This window comes from Triturus cristatus, chromosome 12 (assembly GCF_964204655.1).
Source record: "Triturus cristatus chromosome 12, aTriCri1.1, whole genome shotgun sequence".
Classification (NCBI taxonomy): Eukaryota; Metazoa; Chordata; class Amphibia; order Caudata; family Salamandridae; genus Triturus; species Triturus cristatus.
Genome location: NC_140595.1, coordinates 40010585 through 40036810, shown reverse-complemented (window position 1 = coordinate 40036810; position 26226 = coordinate 40010585). Strand labels below are relative to the sequence as shown.

Genomic DNA, 26226 nt, shown 5'->3' with positions numbered 1-26226 from the left:
ATAAGTCTGTGGCATCAGGAAGCTTCAGGTGGTTCCATCAATTAATGCCAATATCGGCTTCCGAGCACCTTTCACATTTGCAGATTATCCAGCTGTGCTCATTTACATTTCTTTCAGGTAGCAGGCACCCTGGCAGGAAGGCTTGTTTAGCTGTCTACGCCTCCCTCGGTTTCACAGCACAGGAAACTCCCTGCCTTATATTTTGGATGAAGCATTTGAACCAGTAGTGGCCAGTGTCAAACCTAAGTAGTAGGGCAGGGGGATGACATAACACACAGCAAAACACAAAAATCAAAGAACTTACATACCGCTTTGATGCTCTTCTACTCCTCTCTGGCTGCAGTCACAGACTCCCCTGTGCCCAATCCAGATGCTGCTCTCATGCTGCTCACAGCATGAAAGCAGCATCAGGGTTGGCCTGAGCGCCCTCGATTTGCACTCCCAGAGAGACTGGAAGCCTGTTGCTGCTGTCTCCAACACAGCAACACAGCTCGGGTTGAAGACAGCTCAGTATGCAGCTCGGGTTGGCCGTTCTAAGACCGCCAGCCAAACTGACATGCATACTAAAGCAGTGCCCACCACTCCCCCTCTGTGACCGCCATTGAGACTCGGCCCTCAGAGGAAAAATAAAACGATAATAAACCTGTCACCTTTTGAGGCTGCTGGTGGAGGGAGGGAGGGTACCTCCACCGCCATAGCAGAGGAGCCGATTCTGATTTTAATTTGGAATAAACCGTCTCGCGATGGTTGTCTTTTCACAAAAAGTTGGGGAACTGTTTTTCTTAAATTGAAAAATATGGGTACGTCATGTCCCTCAGATCCCGCCCACTTCAACCACTGACTGGACAACAGCACAAAGAATGCTGCAACTTGTAGTTTCATTTTTTCTATTGTAGGTGTAGACTTGCAAGCCCCTTTATGCTACTGTCCGAAAAAAGAGGAACAATTGAGATCCCATGATAAGACCAGTGAGTGGTCTCCGATGAGGTGGGGCAGGAGAAGATGTACTGAAAGAAAGCATAGGTAGACAGTCACAAATAGCTTGCTATGAAGTAGGGATGTAGAAAGCGAAGCTAAAGAGAGAAGAGTGATGGTTTAAGCAAGGGGGGAGAGACAAGAAATAAAGTGGGTGATAGAGAGATGCGACCGGGATAGAGAGGGTGGTAGATAAAGACCAGTGACCATTAAAATATATGTGGGTGTGTTATAAGTATAAATAAAATACAACACACTCTGTGCAAACGCCCTAGCTCCCTGCAGTAAGGGAATCGCGGTTATAGCAGCTGTGTTAAAACCTTTTTAGTCAGGCAACGGAAAAATGATGTCATTGCATAAAGTAAAATGTAAAAATCAAGGAACTCACCCGAGATGCAGTTAATATTTTGTCCCCAGTAAGTAATATTTGTCCCAATACGATCCACAAAGATGAAGGTTATAAGGAGCACGAAATTCAGAGGTTATAAACTAAACGTAACGGGGGGACGGGCAAAGCTAAGAAGTGAAAGGAACCATAAAGTGATCTAAACACAGAAAATGCACATTACTAGCAGCTCACTGCGCTGCACGCAACTTCCTGGATGCAGATGATTCCTGAATGCTGATAGGTCAAGCATAGCCTCTTCCTATTGGCTAGAGCCGATCCCATTCATTGCTGGGTGTTCTTAGTGCACCTGTTTTAATCTGTTTATGGAGTTCCTAAAACACGTGCATATTTCTGTGAAGGGTGAATAGACGTGCATCATAGTGCCCATCGTGAATGCAGAATCAATATGGCTCCTACAAACTGGGAATGCAGCAACCACGTGCATCATACAAATTGTGAAAATAAAATAATTGTACATCACATTCATCAAAAGTTGCATTTTTCATTTGCAGGCTGGTTTTCAGTGCCCTGCTACAGTGACAAAAAAGGCAGGTAAACCAGCGGCAGGCTAAACTGCAGCCAATAGGAAAAGCGCGCTGAGGAGCCAATGAGAGCGCGGCTTTCAGCCGGGATCCAGGAAGTGTCTGGGAGCTCAGGCTCAGCAGCAGTGGGAGGATTTTGAGGCTCCTGGGCTGCAGCTCTGGGTGCAGGCGAGGGACAGGGAAGTGAACCTGTCTGGGCTCGTTTTTGTGCACGTTTTAACACCTCTCGCTTCTTTTGGAAAACCCGGCCACCCAGTGACGTTTGACGCCAATGCAGCTTCTTTTTTGAGGGGAAACGGTGAATTTTAAGTGAGTTATCAGTTTTCCCCTGTTTGCTTCCTGTCTTATTTTTTGTATCGTGTCTTTTGTTTTTCATTGCAGTTTGTTTATGTTTCCCTTGTTGAGTTAAGTCCTGTAGCTACTGTGTCGGCAGCAGAGATATGCCTGTAACATAAGGTCAATTTAGCCTTCTGTCCTTTTAAGTTGATGGTTTCAGGTTGGTAATAGTATTCGCTGTTATCGACATCCCTACATTTACCCTGGACTGCATGCTTCTTTAAGTTAACTGTTTTAAAAATAAATTTAAAAAAAACAGAATGCTACACCGTATGTAAACACACATATATTGCTAATATCCAGAAGTTAGCCTTTGCCCACCTCCATAAACTCCGCACACTTCTTTGTTTGATTATGTAGTGGAAACAGGGGCCGGATTAAATAAAAATTAGACCAAATTAAGTGGACTAATTAGACATTTCAGTCAATGAGCAAATTAAGTAAATTTATAAAATACTGTTCTGCTTTTGTCAGCGCTGCGACTGAGTATATCGTACATATTACTACGGCAGGTTTGTAGAGATGGTCGTAGCCCTTGCTAGAAGGTGCGCAGTGATGGCCTGGAGATCAGCAGTGGCCTCAGAATGTGCACATTGGGTAAGGACGAGAATTTGTGGGTGGGATTGGAGCGTGAGGTGCTGCACTCTGAAAAAACACAGTGTTGATGTTGAGGGCAGGGATATGTCAAGAGCTAGCATACAAAGTGGCAGTCATTGGATGAAAAAATCTCTGACCATAGATTGTTATTGTATCAAACAAATCGAGGGAAGAGAGGGCTTAAAGTAATAACAATGAATTTTATTGTTATCAAGGTCCAGCATACATGCCCATGAATAAGTGAAAACAGAAGGTATGCAGTTCCTAACGTGAATGCAAGGTGTGACAGAATAGCAAGGGGGTAACACGGTGGTAGCAGGGAACTGTGGTGAATAGCAGGAGTAAAAGTTACTCCTTGTTTGGAAAAGAAGACCCTCACACACCCAACAAGCGGGTGTCTTGCTTCATCACCGGGTCTTTGCTCCTTATCGGGCCGGCGGGTGCAATGCCCGATCAGGCACCTAATAGGGCCTTCCTAGCGGAGATCTTTTATTCCAACGCCGGTGAGTGATGTGTGTGTGGGGTGGGAAAAAAAACACAATATTAAGACATAAGTGAGTGTAGGTGCATATGAGGTTGAAGTGAAGAGATTAAAACCGGGGTAGGTGATCCACTAAATAATTTTAATACAGTGTGGTCACCATCCTGGTTAAAAAATGTATAGTCCGCACATGTGACACCAGTAGTTAAGTGAGCCGCTGTAGTCTACAGCGGCTGGCGCGTTACTAGGTGGACGGCGTCTTCGGAGTCACGGAACCGACACTAGAATTTAGTGTGTACTCCCCCCGGCCCTGTATGCAGCACCGCCCAGGAGGGTGTGCTTTTTAGCTACGGTGCCACGCTTTTTTAGGGTGCTGTATGCGTGCTCACCACTTACTCTCTTATAGACACTGGGCACCACCAAAGAGGTGTAGGTAGCCGCAATAATTCCCCGGTCCTGATGAATTGCCATTTATTATATACAAAGGCAAGAAACATGTTGACCTATTGACCACGTCAGCACATACACTCACTTAACTACTGGTGTCACATGTGCGGACTATACATTTTTTAACCAGGATGGTGACCACACTGTATTAAAATTATTTAGTGGATCACCTACCCCTGTTTTAATCTCTTCACTTCAACCTCATATGCACCTACACTCACTTATGTCTTAATATTGGTTTTTTTCCCACCCCACACACACATCACTCACCGGCGTTGGAATAAAAGATCTCCGCTAGGAAGGCCCTATTAGGTGCCTGATCGGGCATTGCACCCGCCGGCCCGATAAGGAGCAAAGACCCGGTGATGAAGCAAGACACCCGCTTGTGGGGTGTGTGAGGGTCTTCTTTTCCAAACAAGGAGTAACTTTTACTCCTGCTATTCACCACAGTTCCCTGCTACCACCGTGTTACCCCCTTGCTATTCTGTCACACCTTGCATTCACGTTAGGAACTGCATACCTTCTGTTTTCACTCATAGATTGTAATTGGCCACATAACCTAAACTCTAGCAGGCGCTCGTCAATACATTTGCCATTGGATACATTTGAGACATGCTAAGATGGCAACAAGCAGACCTGAACACTCGCCTGCAGGCACGGACTGGACTTGATCATCTTTAGCAGCAGGAATAAAAAATTAGCTAGCATTCGCACCAAGAAGTTTCAATTCTATTAAGGACACGGAGGCGAAGATTATGCTTTCTCTTTCATTTACTGCAAACAAACAGCAGCCAATAAGATCATTTCTAACACTTGTAAACACAACATTCCCAGAATGCTTAGTGTGAAAGAACAATAACCATAGAGACTAGCCCTATATAACAGTCTTTAAACCGGAACACCTCCTCCTTCTTTGCCCAATGAGCAGAGTCCAAGTCTATAATTAACAGTCCAAGGAAAAAACGATAATGTATTCATCACCATGTAGAATGTTGAACCAACAGGAACTGTAGAACTTGAAATTGCAGAGCCAACATCTCCTAGGACCATGGTCTATTCCCCATTCTGGTCAGCGCCTGAAAGAAAATTACATACCCGTAATAATTGTCTTCAACTGGTAAAGCAGGGTGGGTAAACAAGACATTATGATACATAATAGCAGTTTTGTTTTAACCTGGGCTGGATAATCTTCGCCTCAGTGTCCTTAATAGAATTGAAAATTCTTGGCGCGAATGCTAGCTAATTTTTTATTCTATTACAGGACCGGAGGCTTCAGATTATGCTTGCTTAACGCTTATCCAACACAACTGAAGCTACATCGCCCACAGGTTTATAATAAAATTGTTTGAAAGTAGAACTGGTCGACCAGTCTGCAGCTTTCATGATCTAGTGTAAACTGGTTCCAAGCATGAATGATTTGGAGGCCATAGCACCTCTAAGTGAATGTGCCCCAAACAAGTTAATGTCAACACCAGCCTCTGACATGACAAATCTCAGCCACCTGGCAATAGTAGCAGAAATAACAGATTTAAACGGTTTCTGTAAAGCAATAAGTAACCTGGAACAACCAGCAGGGCGAAGTGGTCGAGTACAATCCTCATATGTCTTGAGACATCTGACTACACAATGTTTATAATTTAAAGGAAACGCATTATAATCAATAGATCTGGAAAAGGTCTTCGTACGAGCAGTAACAACAAAAGACACACCTTCAGGTGAAAAATCCTACCCTCTAAATTGAGTACTTTAACATCTGAGACCCTGCGGCAGGAGGATAAAAATAATAACATAGCTAATTTAGCCGACAATTGCTTACGAGACAGTAACTCATTATTAGGCCATGCATCAAACAGATTCAAAACTTTTGAAACATCCCATAAGGAATAATACTTAGCCTTAGGTGGATTGGTTACCCGAATTCCTTTTAAAAGCTTGCACACCACCGGATGCATGCCCACAGGCTTGCCATCCAGTTGAGTGACCAGCTGAAATGGCTGACCGAAAATTGTTCACTGATCGATATGATAAACCCTCAGCGGCCTTCTGAGAGAGAAAATTCAATATGTGAGAGGGATCTGCTTCCACGGGATCCAGGTGTTTCTCCAAGCACCAACCCAACCAAGCCTTCCAAGCAGACCCCTATCGCTTTCGGGTTGACGGAGCCCAGGCTTGTTGTATAAAACTGAAAGCTTGCTCTGAAATTCCTGGCAACGACCACTGTTGCCAGAAAGCCTCCAGGCCATCAGGGATAGCTGACCCGCCAGAACTAGCGGGTGGAGCTCTCCCTGAGGGTCCTGGAGCATCCGAGGGAAGCATGGGAGGCGAAGAGGGCAATCGTAAGCCATTTCCAGGAGAACTGGGAACCACGGCTGCGATTTCCAAATCGGAGTAATCAGCACGATCTCCACTTCTTGCCGAGAAACCTGATTCGCCACCCTGGGTATCAGAACAAATGGGGGAAATATGTAATGAAGACTCCGGGACCAATCCTGAGTGAATGCATCCGTTGCCTTCGCTAAGGGGTCCGGCCTCCAGCTGAAGAACGCCTCCAAATGAATGTTCAGTCTGGAGGCAAAAAGATCTGTGTGGAACAGACCCCACAGAGATTGGATCTGGTGAAACAGGGGTGGATGAAGCTTCCAATCGCTGTAATCCTTCAAATGGCGTGAGTGCCAATCTGCCACAGCATTGTCTCGCCCCCTGGAAGGTATTCCGCAATCACAGATATCTGATGCGCTAGGCAATAATGCCAAAAGTCTTTGGCGATCTCCACCAACATCGGGGATCTGGTACCCCCCAGTTTGTTGATATAGCATACAGCTGATATGTTGTCCATTCGCAACAGAATACAACATGAAACCTTCCTGGGGGACAGAGTGTGAATCGCAAATGAGCCCGCCAGGAGCTCGAGACAATTGATATGAAGTTCCATCTCCTGGAGAGACCATCTGCCCCCCGTAGTCACCTCTCCGCAGCGGGCTCCCCAGCCCGACCTGCTGGCATCCGACTCTATGATCAACTCGGGGTGAGAGCCGAAGATCGCCCGACCGTTCCATGCATCCACGTGGGTGAACCACCATTGAATTTCCAGTCAGGCTTCCTCCGTGAGTGGGACTAGGTCTGAATAAGAGAGGCCCTTCTGGAGGTGTCTGATTTTCAGATGCTGTAGGGCTCGATAGTGTTAAGGACCCGGGAATATCGCTTGTATGGATGAGGCCAGTAGGCCCACCAGATGAGCGATCGCCCTCAGTGACATCACTTGCGTGTCCAGAGTCTTTCTCAGTTCCTTCTTCAGGTCCCTGAGTTTCTGCTTGGGCAGAAGCAACTGTGCTGACTGTGTATTGATCACAAACCCCAAGAACTCCAGGGATTGCGTCGGAGTGAGTACCGATTTCTCCTTGTTCACTACAAAGCCTAAATTCTCCAGTAGCGACATCGTTATCTGAAGATGAAGGGATGCTAGATGCGCCGAGGGAGCCATAATCAGGATATCATCGAGATAGATTATGAGACGTATACCCTGCTCCAGGAGATGCGCTACCACCGGCTTCAGGAGTTTGGTGAAGCACCACGGAGCCGAGGAAAGACCAAAAGGTGGGACCAAATATTCCAGGTGCCTGCCGCGCCACAGAAATTGTAGAAATCTGCGATAGGGAGGAAAAATGGGAACTGTAAGGTATGCGCCCTTGAGGTCGAGGCGGACTAGCCAGTCTGCCTGCCTCGAGATCCGCCAGAAGATGGCTACCCTCCATCTTGAAGTGACGGGAAAGAGCAAAGCAATTGAACCCCTTCAGGTTGAGAACCAGCCGAAAAGCTCCACCCCTCTTTTGCACGAGGAAGACGGTGCTGCAGAAGCTTGCTGGTCCGTCGTCCTCGCAATAGGCAACCGTGTGCTTCTGCAGCAACTCGTCTAATTCTTGATCTATAAAACGCTCGTTTTGTTGGGAAAAATATAGAGGGGGAGGAGGGGACCTCTGAAAAGGAGTTTGATAAAGATCTATGTGGAAGCCCTGCACCGTTTGAAGAACCCAAGTGTCCTGAGTAATGGCCTGCCAATTGTGAAGGAAATGGCGAATCCGACCCCCCAGTGGAAAAACGGAAAGAGACAGTGGGCTTACCTGATGTGATCTGAGGACAGGAATTTCCTCTTTGGCCACCACGGTGGAAACCACGACTGTTGGAACGTCTGGTTGGGTAGAAGGTCCCACCTCTGGCAGAGTCCTGAAAGTCTCCGCGGCCTCGGCCGTAACAGCCTCTCGCGGGACCCTGATGGTACTGGTGGCCTGGCGAGCGCCCCCTGCCTCGCACGGCCTGTCCAAAAAGGCCCGCGTGGAACACTCTTTTGATATTAGACTGAGCTTTGTCTAGACTGGTGAAGGTCCCCACGTATTTGGAGACGTCCTTCACAAAGCGGTCACCAAACAGCAATCCATCTGCCAAGGGACCCGGCTCAGCTGTAGCCAATTCAGTCAAATCAGTATCCATGCGCATCAAGAGAGACTTCCTGCGCTCTGCGGAGATGGCGCAGTTTGCTTTGCCCAAAAAGCAAATGGCGCGTTGGGCCACCAGGCACATTTCAAGGATTTTTGACAAGGGGCCAATGGTGTCTAACAACTTATCCTGACACCCGCGCCAGGCCCTATCAATGCCTTTCTTGGGATCCTACTGTGTTTATTTTTTAGGAAGGCCAACATATAGGATCAATATCCGGGGTCTCAGTGACCTTATCCGGCACATCGGGACGGGGACATTCCGCCCTCAGACGATTCCTAACATCCCTGTTGAAACTGCGCCGCAGGTTTTGATGGATATAATCTGCCACCTCAGAAGGAGGGGTCCAATCAGAAGACCTGGGGTGCACTATATCTTCGGGGTTGAAATCAAAGGGGGTAGAGGGCTGATAAACAGGGGGGGATTGAGGGCGTACCACCGACTTCTTGGTTTTCTTCTTCTTAGAGGACATGGTGTGGCTGGAGGAGTCCGTGTCAGTATCTGTATCAGTAACCACCTTGGGAGCTGCGGGCATAGGGCTCGAAGACCCTGTGTATGGATGATCCCTATTTGTCGGGGGAGGCAACTTGGTGATGGTCTGTGCATGCGGCCAATTGGATGTCTTGGAAGATGCAGAATTACCCCCAGACGTAGAAGCAGTCGCATTATCTTGTTGTAATAAGCATGGCGTTTCGCAAAACTCTCTAATTGCACCGTAATAGGCTTCAAAGCCGCCGCTAAAGCCTTATTCACGGTCTTAGGCACCGCCACCTCCACTGCCTTATTAACGGAGTCTTGAACAGAGGCATCTAAAGCCTGCATAAGGTTGTCTTTTAGGAGGGGAGCATGCTCCTCCTCATAGTACCCATATTTGTCTTCTTCGAAGTAGGCCCAGTCTTCCATGTCCACCGAGTAATAGGTGAAACCAAAGACTAAATATCCAGAATCCCAAAGGGATGAATCCAGGGGGAGCAAACCCTGGTGCAAAATATTAGTTACAATAAGAACAAAAAAGTGCTCCTCAGCAAAGCTGTAGTCATAAGCAGCCCGAAGGCATCAAGAGCCTCTGCAAAAAAATATATATAAGCCTGCACACAGCTTGGGCCAGAAACTTTTATGCAGCCAAAGTGAGGCGTCACTCAAGGGCACAAGAAGAACAACCAGCAGCTCCGACACGCAAAGAAAAGCGTGCGGAGCAAGGAGGAAACACAGATTGGGCGTCGCGTAGCCCAAAAGAAGCCCAAAACGAGTCCAATTGGGCTACGCGACCTGAGGCTCCGGGAAGCGCGGGCCCGTACGAGGGAAGGCACCGCTGCAGATGCGGCGAAATTGCTGGGAGAGCAAATATAGAGGAAACTGCAGTCGGAAGGTGAGGCGCACTCGTAGAGCAGATCGCTCACCTTCTGAGAGCGTGAAGGACCGCGCGGCGCTGCGCGCGCTGAATGCACCACCGGATCGATAACAAGGCAGCAGAGTAAAACGCTGCACACACCACAATAGGCTGCAAATACAAGAAGTAATTGATAACAACAGCAAATATAAGCACAATAAATCACTAAATATCCAGAGAAGGGCAAGACAAAAAAATCGAGCACTTATCTCTGAGAGGAGCAGCAAAGAAAGAGGTAGTGTTCCGGTTTAAAGACTGATATATAGGGCTAGTCTCTATGGTTATTGTTCTTTCACACTAAGCATTCTGGGAATGTTGTGTTTACAAGTGTTATAAATGATCTTATTGGCTGCTGTTTGTTTGCAGTAAATGAGAGAGAAAGCATAATCTGAAGCCTCCGGTCCTGTAATAGAATCTGACAGAATACGATAAGTAAATAACTGTCAGACATCACAGTTCTTGATACAGAGAAGCTGTGTGGTCCCACTAGCTCTTATTTTTTTCTAATTGTGTTGGTACGTATGGAGAGAGGGCTTTTCAGACATGTATTTGCAATTGCCCACAGTGAATGCTTCAACACCAACTTGCAGAATTATATGAGACTTGTAGTTAACACAATTTAAACTTACTATTTATTAAACTATATATTGCCAAAAACCATATTTAACATTATGTTAAAACCTATAACTAATGGCCTGTTGACTTCCTCCTCCTCCCATTTCTGCCTATAGTATTTACTTTTTTTTTCTTGTAGGTCACGCGGGAGAGGAATATGGACCCGACAGCTTCCGGTGTATTTTGCGGGAGAATGCTAAGCATGGTGAACTCTGAAGATGTCAATGCCATAATATTGGCTCAGAGACACATGTTAGTTATGCTAAAAATCCTTCTCTTTACTAAAAACAAACTCTGTTTTCCATTTTGTTGATGTGGATGTGCTGAGAACGATTCTGAATTACTGAATTCTAATGGCAAATGCTTTTCTTTGGCCACCTTTCTTGTTATTTTGATTGTTTTCAAAAGTACTGGCTTACGGCGGGGGGTCACTTCGAGGTACTAATGTTATTAATGAATGCAGTTTAAGTATATCAATCTCTTCCTAGGGGACTGATAGAAGTGATAACTGGGTCAAAGGTCTAATATTGTTATCAAATCCAAATAACAGTGGGGTAAAACTACTCTCTCCGGAGCTCTGTCCCTTTTTAGGTCTCGCTGAATAAGTAAGCCCTAGTGGACGAACCGCTGCTGACGCTACCCCACGCTTTAGCCGCATCATAAAAACATGCTATACGCCAAACCATCCCCGACCTGAATCTAAAAAGGAGAGACCTCCCTCAATGAGTTAACTCTAGTATAAGATATATAGCAGTATCGTCTGTCGCCAAAGTAGAGTAATAATGGCAAATAGTGTATTTACTAATAGCATCCTGAATCCTCTGCGAGGGAGTGCGTTCTACAAACCTCTGCTTGACCACTTTTTTCAGTATTAGTAATTAAACCAGGAGTACTAACCAGTTCAGGGAGACCAATATCAACCAAAGATTTCCAGACATAGCTCAGCCAGGGAACGGAGAGCCCCTTAACCAGACTCAAAACAGTCCTCTATTACTGCCCTATTGAAATTTGATTGACTATTCTTCCACATACTCACCCAGAGCAGGAGGTGTGCCAGTTTAATACTATCTAAAATATACTCTAAATTCAGTTTGGTGTGGAGAATGAAGTTAGCACTTGAGGGCGGAAGGTTTAACGATCTCCTACAAATTCTATTTTCTTCTGTTTGTGTGGCAACAGCATTATGATATCCCCAAACCCCAGCTCCAAATGTAGCAGTGGGGACACACTGCATTTTATACACTGTAATAAATGGGGAAATTGTGGAACTACCATCCTTCTTAGCTAAGTTAACAAGCATTGGCATAGCCAATAGGTCTCGCCTTTGGGACCTTAAAAGTATTTAGTTATGCAGCACAATATCCTTACTGCAACAACATTAACTGTTGCATGGCTAAACACTTATAAGGTCCCAAAGGCGAGACCTATTGGCTATGCCAATGCTTGTTAGAAGTGGGTGGCTGGGTGTAGGCAGTCACGGTTCCGAACTGGCTTTTCTTCAGTTTTTTGTTTCTCACCGCTGACCACTTCGATTGACCTTAATCTGTGGTATATGAGCATTGGTGTCTGCAAAGATCTTAATATTAAATCTGGCCTGCGCAAGTTGGCTTTGATAATCTCAGTTTGCAGTTGGGTATGTAGTTTATGGCTCGAGACTGCAAATGTTTTGTGCCGTATCAAACCTCTACTTTTAAAATGGTGCAGAAAAGTTTGAGCTTCAATTTTTTGCTCCAGTGGGATCCAGAGCAACTCCATGAGGGCCAGGGTGGAAGAGTCTTGCAACTTGATTTTTTTCCAGTCTTTGAAGTTTCAAGATTTTTCTTTAAGGCCCCAGTGTGAAAAGTGTTGCAGGATTCCAGTCTCCATGAAACCAAAGCTCTGATGGGTTTAATGTGGCGTGGTAACTAAAGCAGCATTCTAGTAGCACAATATTGAATATTGAGTTTTAGCCTGGAATCATACTCTGAGAATATTTTATTGTTAGAACTGAATGAATTAGCACCTTAGGCTAATCAAAAAACAGACTGTTGCATAAAAGCTACTCACCTTTCAGGATGTCTATAATTAATCCACTAAATCGCCTGTAGTGGTCCTTCATCCAGCTGTAAACATGTTTCAAACATGAAGTGTTATTTTCGACATAGATTTTTGTTGTTGTTGCCCAGTGAGGTATGCAACTGGATGTCACCTGCATACAGTTGTAACCGCTTTGCTTCAGTTAGTTGAAAGTTCTGTAGCTGACTGGTGTCAAGGCAGCTGTAAAATGTATTGATAAATTGGAAACGGGCATGAATGAGCATAACCTGTATCTAACAAGTGCCTCTTCTGTTTTAAAGTATTTTAATGAAACCAGACATCAAACAAATTAATTTTCTGGAACGTTTATTGTTGATAATGCAGTAGTGGATAGGCAGAACTAGATTTATTTTCATTAGGTGGTTATTTTAAACATGAAAGAAATCCCGCCAAATCATTATAGAAGGACACCAAAATTCTTTCAAATTAAAGGTAGTAGAACCAGTTTATTGATCTTAGCAAAATACTTAAATGGCAGTCTGTATTCAGGAAATCTTACACTTGTAAATCTATGTTCACAATCACCGGATAACATCACCTGAATCTTCTTCCACTCATTTTTCTATAGGCTGGATAGGTTTGAAAAGACTAATGAGATGCTACTGAATTTCAACAACCTTTCCAATGGAAGAATGCAGCAAATGAATGAGAGATTCTTGAATCATACTCGGACCTTGGTGGACATGAAAAAGGAGCTCGATATGGTGTTTAGAAGAATCCGGTGAGATGGGCGTGACTAAAAACTGTGTGCGATATGTACTGCCACAGTCTTTATAATATGCATGTTCAGGGTGTGTGTCTGTCCTTGTGATGTAACTGTGAACTTATTTATTCTGATATCCGTACCAGCATTTAACCAACTTGTAAGAGTTTTCAACTCTGGCAGACAGGGGCACAGAGAGCAAGTGTCTAGCCCAAGATCATACTTTGTAGAACATTTAGACCTATGTAGGTCTCCTGCCAGGTTGGTTGAAGCCTTGGCTTTCGCCTCCATGGGTAAGGATTGCCTACCATATTTAGAGATCTCTGTCTGCTTGATATGGATCTCTGTAATGTAGTGCATCTGTTACTGTGATTGAATTTCCATTTCTGTTCATTCTCAAGTAGGCGGCCATATTGAAGTTGTCCTCTCAGCATTTACTTTTGCTTTTCTAATATCAAATCCCCAAAGTATGGGATTGTTGAAGCGAAACAAAAGACAAACGTGCCAAATGCACACAGCGTTTTCTCCATGCGCATTTGGGGCAATTCAAATGTACTTTTTCAGGCCCACCATGTCTTACAGGGTCACCCTGTCTGCAGGACGGGATAACTGCCACTGACTTGGCTGTCCAGTGTTGGATGGATTACCAGTTTCAAGATTTCTGCTAGGGCTGCCAGCTGAGGCTGTTCCAAAGGATACTCAGAGGTGTCCCACCACCCTCATTTCACAAAATAACTGCATCAAACACAAATTTTATCAAAGAAGTTTACTGTGAAGCACAAGTACACACCTTGCCTCCCTCCTCTCCGCCATAGTGCTCCGACACATCCTTCGGCTTGAATATTTCAACTCAAGTAACATACAGAAATCAAGATCTCTACTCACGCACACAACAACAATATAGTCCTTAAAGTAAAAGGGTAATTAATGTTACAAAAGGAAGGCAATTGCAAAGAAGATATGCAACTTTATACTTCAATAGCATCCAACATGGTTCCCAACTTTCTGCCTGCATATTTAACTTCACACCAACCTCCCATGTTTTATGAGGAAGGGCTCCAACATTTGTGCTAACTACAAGTTCAAATAGTAGTATCGCTAATCTCCCATAGGTGTCTAGTCGAAACACCAGTCTGTGCACAAGCATGATCAATATAACACCTTGCAAATCTATATTCATATGTATGCCTTAAAGGTTTCTTGTTAATTTTTTTTTATTTAAAACTGAATTTTAATGTAATGCTGTGTGCTTGCTCCATAACATCCGATCTTTTTACTGAATATTTGTTAACATGTTTTTTTTTTACCTGTTCTAGAACTCTTAAAGGGAAATTGGCAAAACAATACCCGGAAGCTTTTAGCAGTAAGTGCTCTTTATTCTTAAAAATTTGTTGGTAACAGCTATATGTTTTTGTACTTAGTTGAATTTATTTTTATTGCACTCCACCCCCACCCCTAAGAACACTTACCATAAGACTGGCTTTAACATGTCTACCGCAAACATCAGTAGCCCTATCTGAACGTAGAAATGTACTTATTTGTAATACTTTACCACCAGTTTTAACCCATTCTCAAAGGGGAAGGAGTCCCTAGGGGACCACTTCCCCTTTGAGAATGTATATAATAATATTTATCTGATGGAGACGTCTAGCCGTGGATTCCTTAGCTTTACATTTCCGCGAGGCGTCAGACTGGATACGGAAGACTTTCCGTGAGCAGTACCCCTGCGTGCCAGTTGGTGGCATCGGTTGGCTCCCCATGGCTTCGGTTGACAGCATCTGCCTCAGAAGTGACATTCAAATCACCTATATAGGCCCCACCTCAGCGCGCTGTCAGTTCTTCTCTTTCTGCACCAGCCAGCCCTGATCCGAGAGAAAAGCTTCCCCTATTTCAGTTTTTGACAGGATTTTTGTGATGTTTTGTCATTCTTTATTGAGGTTTCCTCTTGGTGTGTCAAGGATGTTATCGAAGGAGACTGGTTTAAACCCTGTGGCACCTGTCACCGTGACATGTCGGTGACGAACCCGCGCCGTTTGTGGTGCTTGGAGCGCCACCATGACTCCAAGTCGTGTTCCGACTGCCGGTTCATGGCACCAAAGGCTTTGAGGGAGCAGTTTCTGAAGCTGCTAGTGGCCCGGTACGCGACTCTACGGAAGTCACAGTCCCTTTTGAGAGAAAGGTCTCAGCACCGTTCCAGGAGTCCTAAGTCCTCTTCGTCCCACTACAAATTGTTGGGGTACTCCGGTAAGAGGCACAAAAAGTCAAAGCATGCTTTGACTTCTCCTCGTCCATTGGCTGACACGATGAAGGAACAACGGTGTTCGTGGCCTGGTTGCTCGGAACCAGCGTATGGGCCGACTCCGCGCCTCCCCAGTTTTCTGGGAGCCAAGTGACTTCAGCTCAAATCTAAAAGTTCTATGAGGCCACATCCCCCATTTCTGACTGGCCCAACCCCTCCAGCGTGCCTTTGGGACCTGAAGGATTGGAGGGGGCCCCATCTGGTTCCACGCTGGCAGCCCCGGCGGGCCCCCATGGGTCCGGTCATGGATCCGGACTTGTGCCGCTCGTGCCATTACGACCTTCCCCGATGCTGGCCCTGTCCCGCCAGCTCCATTCTGATCCCCAACGACACAGTCAGAGCTATGTCGACCAAAGTCAAATCCAGCGCCAATAGGACCCTCACTTCCTTTGTCAGAGCCTGGGGCTTATTCTGAAGGGCTAGTTCTTGGGGAGGAATGGGAGGGTCACTGGACCCTTTAGAATACCAGTATGAACAAGATATGGACTGATGTGAGGAACTGGGTGATGCCAGTGGACTGGACACGTCTCTATATAACGGCATGCTCTCCCCGCCACCCCCCAACCCCACCATGGCTACATGTCAGGTATGGTCTAATAAGACCCAGCTCCTCGGGATCAGTACCATGGTCTGCCCCTCAATATCACCAATTCTGAATACCATGAGGGTTACAGAAGTTTGAAGCGATTTAAGTGGCATAAGGAAGTAAGAAAAGGAACAGTAGGGAAGGAGAACGATTAGAAAAAACATAAGAAATTATTGTCTCTGAAATGTTTAAATTACTTTGTGACATCTCTTTAATAGTATACCTGTCTATGTGTATTTTTTCCCAATCTTTTAAGTGAAAAAATGTTCGCACAGCGCAGTAGCGCAACCATTCGTCTAATGAATATCTTAGATACGAAGGTGCACTGCAATCAAAAACAAACGATAAGAACAAACATAGTCTACTATGACTATGCTCTGAGCCACACCCTTCCATACGTGACATGTATATATATCATGGGAAAAAACAAACCTACATACCACAAAAACACCGTTATCCCGAAATCAGACCCTTTCGACCAAATGATACTCCCATCAAAAGAAAGGAATGACTACAACTGCATCAAGTCTCGAAGGAAACATTAAATTATAATGGGTACGTCACATAATCTCCACTTTCCTTATGAAAACAAAGCGAGGAATCCCTTGCATGTATTTCCTTATACAGGACCCAGGAATAAATGCAAGATGCACCAAAAAACAATAGTTGCTTCAGATTGTGCTCAATAAAAAAATTAATAATGTAAAAAATAAGAAAATGTCATTTATTTGGAATGGTTGATTTTACCACACAATGTTCGCCACCTTCCAGGTACTTAAAAAGCTTTACGAAGTTCCAAACAGAAAAAAAAAACAAATGCAGAAAATATGGTGTAGGAAGCTGGCTCTGTATATACTATACCAAAATGAGGTTTAGTGTGCAGAGTCCAGGGAGTCCCCAGTGTTATAGCAGAGGCTAAATTAGGGAAGTACTAACAGCTCTCTTTGTGGTAGTGTGGGCGAGCAGTTAGGCGTATCCAGAGGATGTGTTAAACATTTATTATATTCACTCAATCAAGGACTGATGCACAGACTCAGACACAGAATACAGACCAATTGGGCAAGTATAAAAAAGGTATACTTATGTTTTAATTTTAAAACCAAGCAGGACTTGGCGTAGGTGAGTAATATATACTTTAAAAATGCAAAACTGTTCAAGGCAATGCAGTTGTTCTTGAAATAACAATTGTTACAGGTTTGTATCACTTTTAAATGCAACTTGTATCATACAGTAAATACTTTCAGATTACTTTTGAGTTACTTTGGATTACTTTGAGTGCTGGGGTGGTATGCCTAGATACCACACCTTAGTATCTCTGCATACAAGGTAAGTACTACTTTTTATACTTTGCAATTGAGTTCACTGTTCTCCATACATTAACAGTTCCATACTTATAAGATTTTGGGCCTAAAATTGTTCTAACATGGGTTCCCATGAGAAAAATGGTTAATCAGTTGGGAGGCAAGTACTCGACTCACAAGGGTGAGCGTTGGGGGTTGGGACCAAGGTCCCCTAAGATCTAGATGGACACTCAAGTCACACTGCCAGCGGCACTGGGGCGGCTGGGTTCAGAGTGCAGGGGCCCAATGTTAGCCAATGGGGCTAAGGGGGCCTTCGGTTAGGGACTGCTGATGAGCAGGCCACTCGGTTGTGGGAGCCAAGCTCCTGGTGTTAGGGTCAGCACAGGCGCTGCACCACCAGAGGCACTCGGCTGTGTGGTGCAAAACGGACATCTGGGACCCTGTGCTTTCCAATGGAGATCTTTGGTTTTGGAAAGATAATGCAGGCTCGGACAATGGAGATTTTTTTAAGGCGACCACCGGCTGGAGAGGTAAGTTGGGATCTTGGGGGGTGCCTGTACATCGTCAGTTGGGTGTCTTCTGGCGTCTGGAATATTCAAGTGTGGAACTCCACCAGAAGTTCTTTAAATCCTCAGTTTTTCCTCAAAATCGGATTCACAATTTCAGCGTTTACGCTGATACTGCTGCCACTACTGCCCTCGCCAGCAAACGAAGGAGACCACGCCCAACACGGTGCATCCCGGCCTCTCCAGAGAATCAGAAATAAAGCTTTGCTAATAAGGCACGACGGCCCGTAGTGTGAGCCCCTCTTAAATAACCCTTCTAGGTAAGGTCTGCTCGGCTGTTTGCACAGCATCTTGGGAGTCTAGTCTTTGTAACAAAATAGTCCTCGTCTATTCATTTGAATTCTATGTATTTGCTCTAACGTGAAATTTGTGACCTTGAAGACCCCATAAGTCTGACTTTTCCTGACACTACAGAGGAGGGAGCTACATATGCATTGGCGGTGCGGAGGGCGACTGAGGTCATTGAACTTCAGTTGCCCTCTGTGGCAGTCAAGACTAACATCTTGACTGAGGTTTTGCAACCGAAGACTCCTCTTCTGAACCCCTACTCCGGCTCAACATAGCCCTCACCAACGTCCTTCTAGGGACCTGGTCCAAACCCAGCACAGGGGCTCCTGTGAATAAAACAATTGCCCATCGTCACCGGCACACCCCAGGGGGGCCAAATTTCCTCACCCAACACCCCACCCTAAAGAGCCTGGTGGTCCAAGCCTCTACTTCACATGGCGCGTTCCCTGCCGCTCCCTTGGACAGGGAATCCAAGAGGCTGGACAGCTTGGAAAAGAAAATGTTTTCTTCAGCCAGCCTTGCAATGTGGTCCGTGAACACCGCATGCTTATTGGGCCGTTATTCCCACATGCTGTGGGAAACGGTTGTGCGAGTGATGCCATAGGTCCCGGAGGAGGCCTGGGCAATTCTCTCTCAAGCAGTTGCAGATGGAAGAGACGCAGCGAAGTTCACTATACGCTGTGGCTTGGACACGACGACTCAATGGGCAGATCAGTTTCGTCAACAGTGGCCCTCATTCCCATGCTTGGCAGAGAACATCTGGCTTTTTTTTGGGGGGGGGGGGGGTGTCTAGGTCTCCCTCATGGACATGCCCTGTGATGGCACCCGTCTCTTAAGAGACAAGACAGACTCGGCACTGGAGCGATTTAAGGACATCCTGCCTCTTCGAGACTACCCCTCACTCCATGCCACCATTTTATGGCCGGCTGATGGAGGATCATCGGTTCCAGCTCTGGGAGGAATTCATGGCTCTATTGGCCAATGGAGCCATAGAAAGGGTTCCGGTATCTGAAGTAGGCTGTGGTTGCTATTCCCGCTACTTAGAAAAAGGACATGGGCCTTGGACCTATCCTAGATCTCCGATCCCTCAACTACTTTCTCAAAAAGGAAACATTCAAGATGCTCACATTGGCTCAGTCTTGCCTACCCTAGACCCAGGAGAGTAGATGGTAGTGTTGGACTTGGAGGACACCTATTTTCACATCCCCTTCATCTCTGCCCACCTGCTTTACCTCCAGTTTATAGTAGGCCATGAGCATTTTCAGTTCACTGTGCTCACTTTTGGCCTTACTAGCAACCCTGGGGTGTTCACCAAGGGGATAGCGGTGGTCGCAGTTCATCTGTGGAGATCAGAGGTGCCAGTCTTTCTCTATTGCGACGACTGGCTGTTGAAGGCGGGCTCACCCGTGACTGCCACCTCCAGGCTACGGCGGACCTCCTGCATTCGCTGGGGTTCACTATTAACATGCCGAAATCGCACCCGACTCCCTCTCTGACATCACCTTTCATTAGAGCTGGTCTGGACACAGTGCAGTTTCGGGCTAATCCTCCCGAGCGGTGAGTCCAGGAGATTTAGTCTATGATACCGGTGTTTCTTCCTCTATCCTGGATTTCGGTGAGACTGGCTCTGAGGCTGTTGGGCCTCCTGCATCCTGCTAGTGACAGGTGCGAGATGGCATGTGCAGGCTCTGCAGTGGGACCAGCATCGGGGGAATCTCTCTGACATGGTTCAGATCTCATAGGGAACTGCAAAGGACCTGCAGTGGTGGCTAACAAATTGCAATTGGGTCAGGGACAGACCCCTCTCCCCATCCAGATCTTACAGTAGTGACAGATGCGTCCTCCTGGGATGGACGGCCACCTGGGAGAGGTGGAGATCAGAGGACTCTGGTCTTGGCGGAATTCGGACTCCACATCAACCTGTCTACTGGCATTAAAAGCCTTTCTACCCTCCATCAAGTGAAGGCTCGTACAAGTGTTCATGGACAACACCACAGCCAAGTGGTACTGCAACAAACAGGGCTAGGAGGGGTTGTGGACCCTTTGTCAAGAGGCCCTGGACATGGCTGGAATTGCATGGCATTTCCCTGGTGGTTCAACACCTGCCAGGCCCGAGGGCGGACAAACTCAGCCCCTCGATGCCTAGCAGATCACGAATTGTCTCTCCACCCGGAGGTGGTGCATGTTTCAATTGTGGGGAGAGCCTTGGTTAGATCTGTTTACCTCTGTAAAGAACAATCAGTGTTAACAGATTTGCGCGCAGACGTTTCCAAGGTGGGTCTCGCTCAGAGATGCTTAGCTCAGGCCTCCTGTACGCCGTTCCGCCCATACCACTCCTGCCCAGAATTCTGAAGATAATCCGGAACGCCCAGGCCCCATGTCATCCTTGTGGCTCGGATTGGGCACGGAGAGTTGGTATCCCGAGCTTTTGAACATGAGTATCGATCCCCTGATCAGGCTGCCCCTTCGGGAGGATCATCTGTTGCAGCTGCAGGGGAGGGTCCTCCACCCGAACCGGTCAACTCTTCGCCTTCTTGCATGGAGATTGAGCGGCAGCATTTGATAGCTTTCGACCTTCCTCCCGCAGGCTGCAATGTTATTCTGGCTGCCAGGCATTTCTCGAGGAAGATGGTATACACCTGCTGATGGAAAAAGTTTGTATCCTATTCAGAAAAGTCTATTGACTCTCTTTCTGCCTCCCTTTCTGATATTTTACTTTTTATTTTGGTCCTTGCCCAGTAGGGCTCTGCTCTGGGCACTCTGAAAAGTGTATCTTTCTTTCTTGTCTGCCTTCTTGAGGCTGCCTGACCAACCCTTCTTATTTAACTCTCCGATTGTAAATAGATTTCTCAAAGGTTTTCTTTACATATGTTCCCACTTTCCCCTTTCATCATGCCTCAGTGGGACCTTAATTTGGTTGTGACATTTGTGATGTGTGCTCCCTTTCAGTCCTTACAGAATTGTCCCCTCCGGCTGCTCCCCAACACCAAAACAGTTTTTCTTTTGGCCATTACATTGGCCAGGAGGGTGAGTGAGTTGCAGACTTTATCATCCTACCCTTTCTATCAGTTTTTCCCTGACAACTTGGTGCTTCACCACTAGGGCCTCTTTCCTGCCAAAAGTGGTCCATTTCACGTGGGCCAATCTGTCACCTTGCCCACTTACTACGCTTCTGTACACCCCTCTAAAGAAGAGAAGCGACTCCACCGTCTAGACCCAAAAAGAGCGTTGTCGTTCTACCTTGACCGCACAAAAGAGTTCTGAGTTGAGGACCAACTCTTCGTGGGGTGTGTTGGTGTGAAGAAAGGTCAGGCAATGTAGAAACGGACCTTTTCTTGATGGGTCATTCTCCGCATCAAGATCTGCTACGCACTGGCAAAGAAGCAGCCTCCTGAAGGCTTAACAGATCAGTCTACCAGAGCTAAGACTGCGACCACTGCGTTAGCCCGTGGAGTTCCAGTCCTGGACATCTGTCAGGCAGCAATGTGGGCATCCCTGCACACGTTTATCAAGCATTACTACCTTGACAGTCAGGTCCGCTGGGATGTGCACTTAGTCTAAATTTGTCCACGGACCCACCTCCGGGGATGGTACAAGGGAAAGGAATGCGTGGCTAGATGTCTCTATCATATGAACAAGTTACTAACCACAGAGGCACAGATTCCTTACCAACCCACCCACCCATCTTCCTCAGTCTGTAGACAGATTTATAGGGTCAGGGCTGATCCTTTGCAGGGCCCTAGTTTGGACACCCCAGCGTCAGTGCACTTCATGGCTCCACGCTTCTGTCGTGGAAAATATCTGACGTCTACGCGCTGAGGTGGTGCCTATATAGGTGACGTGGATGTCGCTTATGATGCCACACAGAGCCCACTGATGCCACCTACCAGAGCGCCGGGATGCTGCTTACAAAAAAATCTTCCGGATCCAGTCTGACTCATTGGGAACTTAAAAGGTTTAAGAATCTGCAGCTAGTTATTGTCCTTGCCAGAAATGCGTTATCAATGGTAAGTAATTTGTTCTTTAAGAGCAGACAATGGCCCCAAGGACCACTGCCTACTCTTTAAAAAAAAATGAAACTTCAAGGTTTCATTTTTTTCCTTTTTAAACGCATCTCATTTTCCTATAAGGAAAACAGGTTTCATTTAAATAAACAAAGATTGCTTTATTAAAAAGCAATCACAGACCTTTATTTTTAATTTTTTTTAATTTTAAAAGTTTTATATAGCGCTAGCTAGACCCGTAGGTATCAGAGCGCTTTACATAAGGTCAACAATAATAACAATTACAAGTTACATCAAATGTATGAGACACATTAATGGGAAAGAAGGAGAGACAAGTAGAGAGGGAAGGGGCAGAGGGGTTGTTAGAAGGGAGAGGACGGGGGGGGGGGAGACGGGATAAGAGACAGAGGGAAAGTCATGCCAAAGACCGCTTGGTTAGGTGACGGCCACGGAGATAATCCAAAGCCAGTCTCCCCAATAGCTCTCGGAGTTTCCAACAGGCATCGGTCAGGAAGTTGGATAGAAAGGAGACAAGGAAAAAGCAGAACGGCAGAAATACGATGAGGGGAGGGGTGGGCGAGACGGGGAGAACCTGTGCCCAAGGTCCGGCTGGGCAGGTGACGGTCAGTGGGTGAACCAAGGCCAATCTCCTCATTAGCTGAACAGAGCAGCTCCACCGGGCGTCAGACATAATGCTCGGGCTCTGCTGACAGGATATAGGTCATGTGTACTCGGGATTGTCAGAATAGTGCGGGGGGGCATGGTCTGACAGAATTTCAGACGTCCTCTTGAGGTCAGTCCCATTCCTGGAAGGGTTGAGTAAGTTAAAGTTCAGCAAGGGGGAAAAAGAGTCACCATTGTTGGCCATGTTGGGGTCAGGCATCCTGGGACCCTTATCCACACCGTGAATGTGCCGAGAACGACAAAACTCTACAAGGAGGATGGGCCAGATTGTGAGACAATGAGGGGAGTGGTGGGCGAGAAAGGGAGAAACTGTGCCCAAGGTCCGGCTGGGCAGGTGACAGTCAGGGGGTGAACCAAGGCCAATCTCCTCATTAGCTGAACAGAGCAGCTCCACCAGGCGTCAGACATAATGCTCGGACTCTGCTGACAGGATATAGGTGATGTGTACTCGGGATTGTCAGAATAGTGCGGGGGGGCATGGTCCGAAAGAATTTCAGACGTCCTCTTGAGGTCAGTCCCAGTCCTGGAAGGGTTGAGTAAGTTAAAGTTCAGCAAGGGGGAAAAAGAGTCACCATTGTCGGCCATGTTGGGTTCAGGCATCCTGGGACCCTAATCCACACCGCGAGTGTGCTGAGAATGACAGAACTTTACTAGGAGGGATGGGCCAGACTCCCATTAGTTAATTAAAAAGGACACTAGATCTCCCCAGCATCCAAAGGCACTCGAGGCGTAGCGCCGACCCTGTAAGTGCGCTGGGACACCAATCTCATTACGGTGGACAGCGCGGTTGGAGCTGCCATTTTGCCTCGCGCAGGGGGGGAGGGTGGGGCCGCTCACCTCGATCTTCGGCTGCAAGTGCCTCTGGGCTCCGAGCAAGCCTGTCCGCTGTGGCCGAGGGTTGCTTTTCACACAAAGCAGACGGGCTCCATGGATCGTCTCCCCATGATGCAGTCTCCACTCCGATACTACTAAACACGGGTCTGTTCCATCACAGATGCCATCTTGAGGCAATATCGCCGGGCGAGACTTTTGCTGATATCCCAGCGATGCAGCGTCAGGGTGGAACAGCTGCCAGTACGGCAGACACACCCAGACTTCCAATGTCAGGAGAAGGCTCAATCGACTGGTTAAGAGGAGTTTAAGCACCCTGCGTGGTTGTTAAATTCGGGGCTTCAACGGAGCGGAGGCTCGGAGCAGCCTTGTTGGATCTGGCTCCCAGTGGTGCATGGTAGTCTGCTGACCTCAGCTAGCCACCACCACTGTGATTCCTAATTGGCTGATTTGTGGCCTTAAATAAAACTCAATTTGTTTCATACATTAGAAATACAAATTTCCTAATTGCGATTCAGAGAGAATTTCTATTAGGAAATCAGTATTCCTAAGGTTTGTGCATCTGGCCCCTTGTGTGTAAAGTTAACAAACATTTCTGTTTCTTACTTTTCAGATGTTCATGAATCTCCAATCTTGGAAGACGATGACGATTTTGATCCTATTCCCAGAAGCGTAGCCACCACCATTGCCACTTCTGAGCAAGCCACGGAATCTTGTGACACCAGTCCGGACATAATTTCACCCACAATGAGTCAGGATTTTGAGGATTTGTCACTGGGACAGTCAGATACTCCCTCTGTGAATGGACAGAATCTAACAGATGAAGAGACGCAGGACTAGAAATTACACAATATTTCCTTGTTTGTTAGAGCGCACACCACTCTATTTTTAAACTGTCCATGAGAAATTCACTGGCCTGCATATCTCTCTCTGTGTATCCCTTTGCCCCTTCTCCACCATCACTCCCAGTCACTTATTCTCGTGAAAAGGGAGAGAGTTGGCCTCTCCAAGTTCTTTTTTCACTTGGATAGGGATAGGGACACTCTCCTTCTCAAAAAAGCTTTATAACCAGTACTTTTCGGCACTAAATTCAGAGAGAGGGGATTTCCTGTAAGAGTTTTGGAACAGGAATTCTCTGGAGAATGTCACATCTATGTATCCTGTAGATGGCCTGAGAGTGTTCCGACCAGGGAGGGTGGGATCAGTTATTTTACAGAAATATTTGCGGCCGCAGTTCAGCTTCAAAACTAACGTTTCCTAAAGAGATTTGGTGCACAACGTAGCCAGCTTTGGAATTTCAAAGTTTACGCACTTATTCTTTGCTATGCTTGCGCCTGAATCTGCAAAGGTGGCTCGTTTGGTTTGGGGGTCCATTAATTTCAATCAGTTTGTATAAGAAGTAAAAACTGTATACTTCATCTTTTCTGTATAGTTCAGATCGCTGTAGATGTTTGGGTAGTACCGTCTCAAAGCAGTGGGCCAACCCACCATCATGGCAGATGCTTTGATTACCACAAACCCTCATGCATGCAAACATACTTGCTTGGTGCTGCTTGCATGTATAAACTCAGCCCAAGAAGCGGCTCTAACCCTGGGTAGAGCAGGCGTTTTCTGATCTGTTAGCCGTAAAAAAAGAACTTCCAGTTTCTGTTTAAACTGCATGCACCTGAATTGTCATCTGGCTTCAATAATACCCAAGTAATTACCAATTTTATATGTATTGCTCCAACCACAACCAATGTCAGCCCTCTACAGTGTGCCATTTACAATTATTACCGGCTTTGATTGATGAGTGCGTGTGGGCTCTGCTAGAATATTTAAATGAAATTTAAATTATTCATATGAAAGGGAATACTTGTCCATCTTGTAAGGATGGGAAATTGGGAGAACTCTGTTAGTCTGGAGTTTCACTGAAGTGGACACTGTTAAGAATTTTTTTGCTGATTCTGCAAAACTTTATTCCGAATATTGACTACTGTAACATCTTTGAGACCTAAATTTGTGTGAGAAGAGGATGCCAGGAAAAAAACATGCCTTGGAAAAACAGATGGCATGACACAGTTGCTACCACTGTAATTGCTGGCTTGTTCAAGGTACCAGACGCTTTTTTTTTTATTAAAGTGATGTGATAAATCAGCTGCTTTATTTAATGTAAAGGTATGAGTGCTTTAGCTTGTATTTGTATGGATTCCATGCCAGCACCAACATGAAGCATGAGCTCTTTTGGTCCCATTGTGTGCAAGAAAAACCTCTGTTCCCTGAATGTCCAACTCACAGCGCGTAAATTAAATTTGTGGAGCCTAGGATAACTCCTTTAAGAGTGAAAACCTGGTCACTTATAGTAATTTATTCAGCTCATGAGAATGGGTGTCCCAGAGAAGACATGCATAGAAAAGGGAACCACCAAGAAGAATAAAAGTACACATTTATGACATTACATACAATGCTACTCGAAGACTTGTTTACTAGCATTTCCACCTCAGAGCCAAACATAACGAATATCTACCAGAGGAAGCAAAAGTATTGCAGCATTCTCGTGAATCACACAGGTATTTAATGTATTCTTCACATACTCAGCAAATGACATAATATCTCTGCTCGAATTTATTTTGCAAACCCAAAGATC

At 46.0% G+C, this 26226-nt stretch overlaps 2 protein-coding genes across 2 annotated transcripts in view; one reads left to right on the top strand and one right to left on the bottom strand.

The window, feature by feature from the left end:
* Positions 1-1579, bottom strand: part of REX1BD (required for excision 1-B domain containing) — a 51430-nt gene extending 49851 nt beyond the window's left edge. Inside the window, exon 1 of the mRNA XM_085639947.1 lies at positions 1364-1579. The gene's annotated coding sequence lies outside the window, so the exon portion shown is untranslated. The remainder of the gene's footprint in view (positions 1-1363) is intronic.
* A 419-nt stretch (positions 1580-1998) lies between these two features.
* Positions 1999-25736, top strand: KXD1 (KxDL motif containing 1). The gene is made up of 5 exons (XM_085639391.1): positions 1999-2214; positions 10402-10514; positions 12907-13059; positions 14358-14404; positions 24214-25736. Exons 2-5 carry the CDS (start codon positions 10420-10422, stop codon positions 24438-24440), a joined length of 522 nt encoding a protein of 173 aa, XP_085495517.1. The 5' UTR covers positions 1999-2214; positions 10402-10419; the 3' UTR covers positions 24441-25736.
* Positions 25737-26226: the final 490 nt, after the last annotated feature.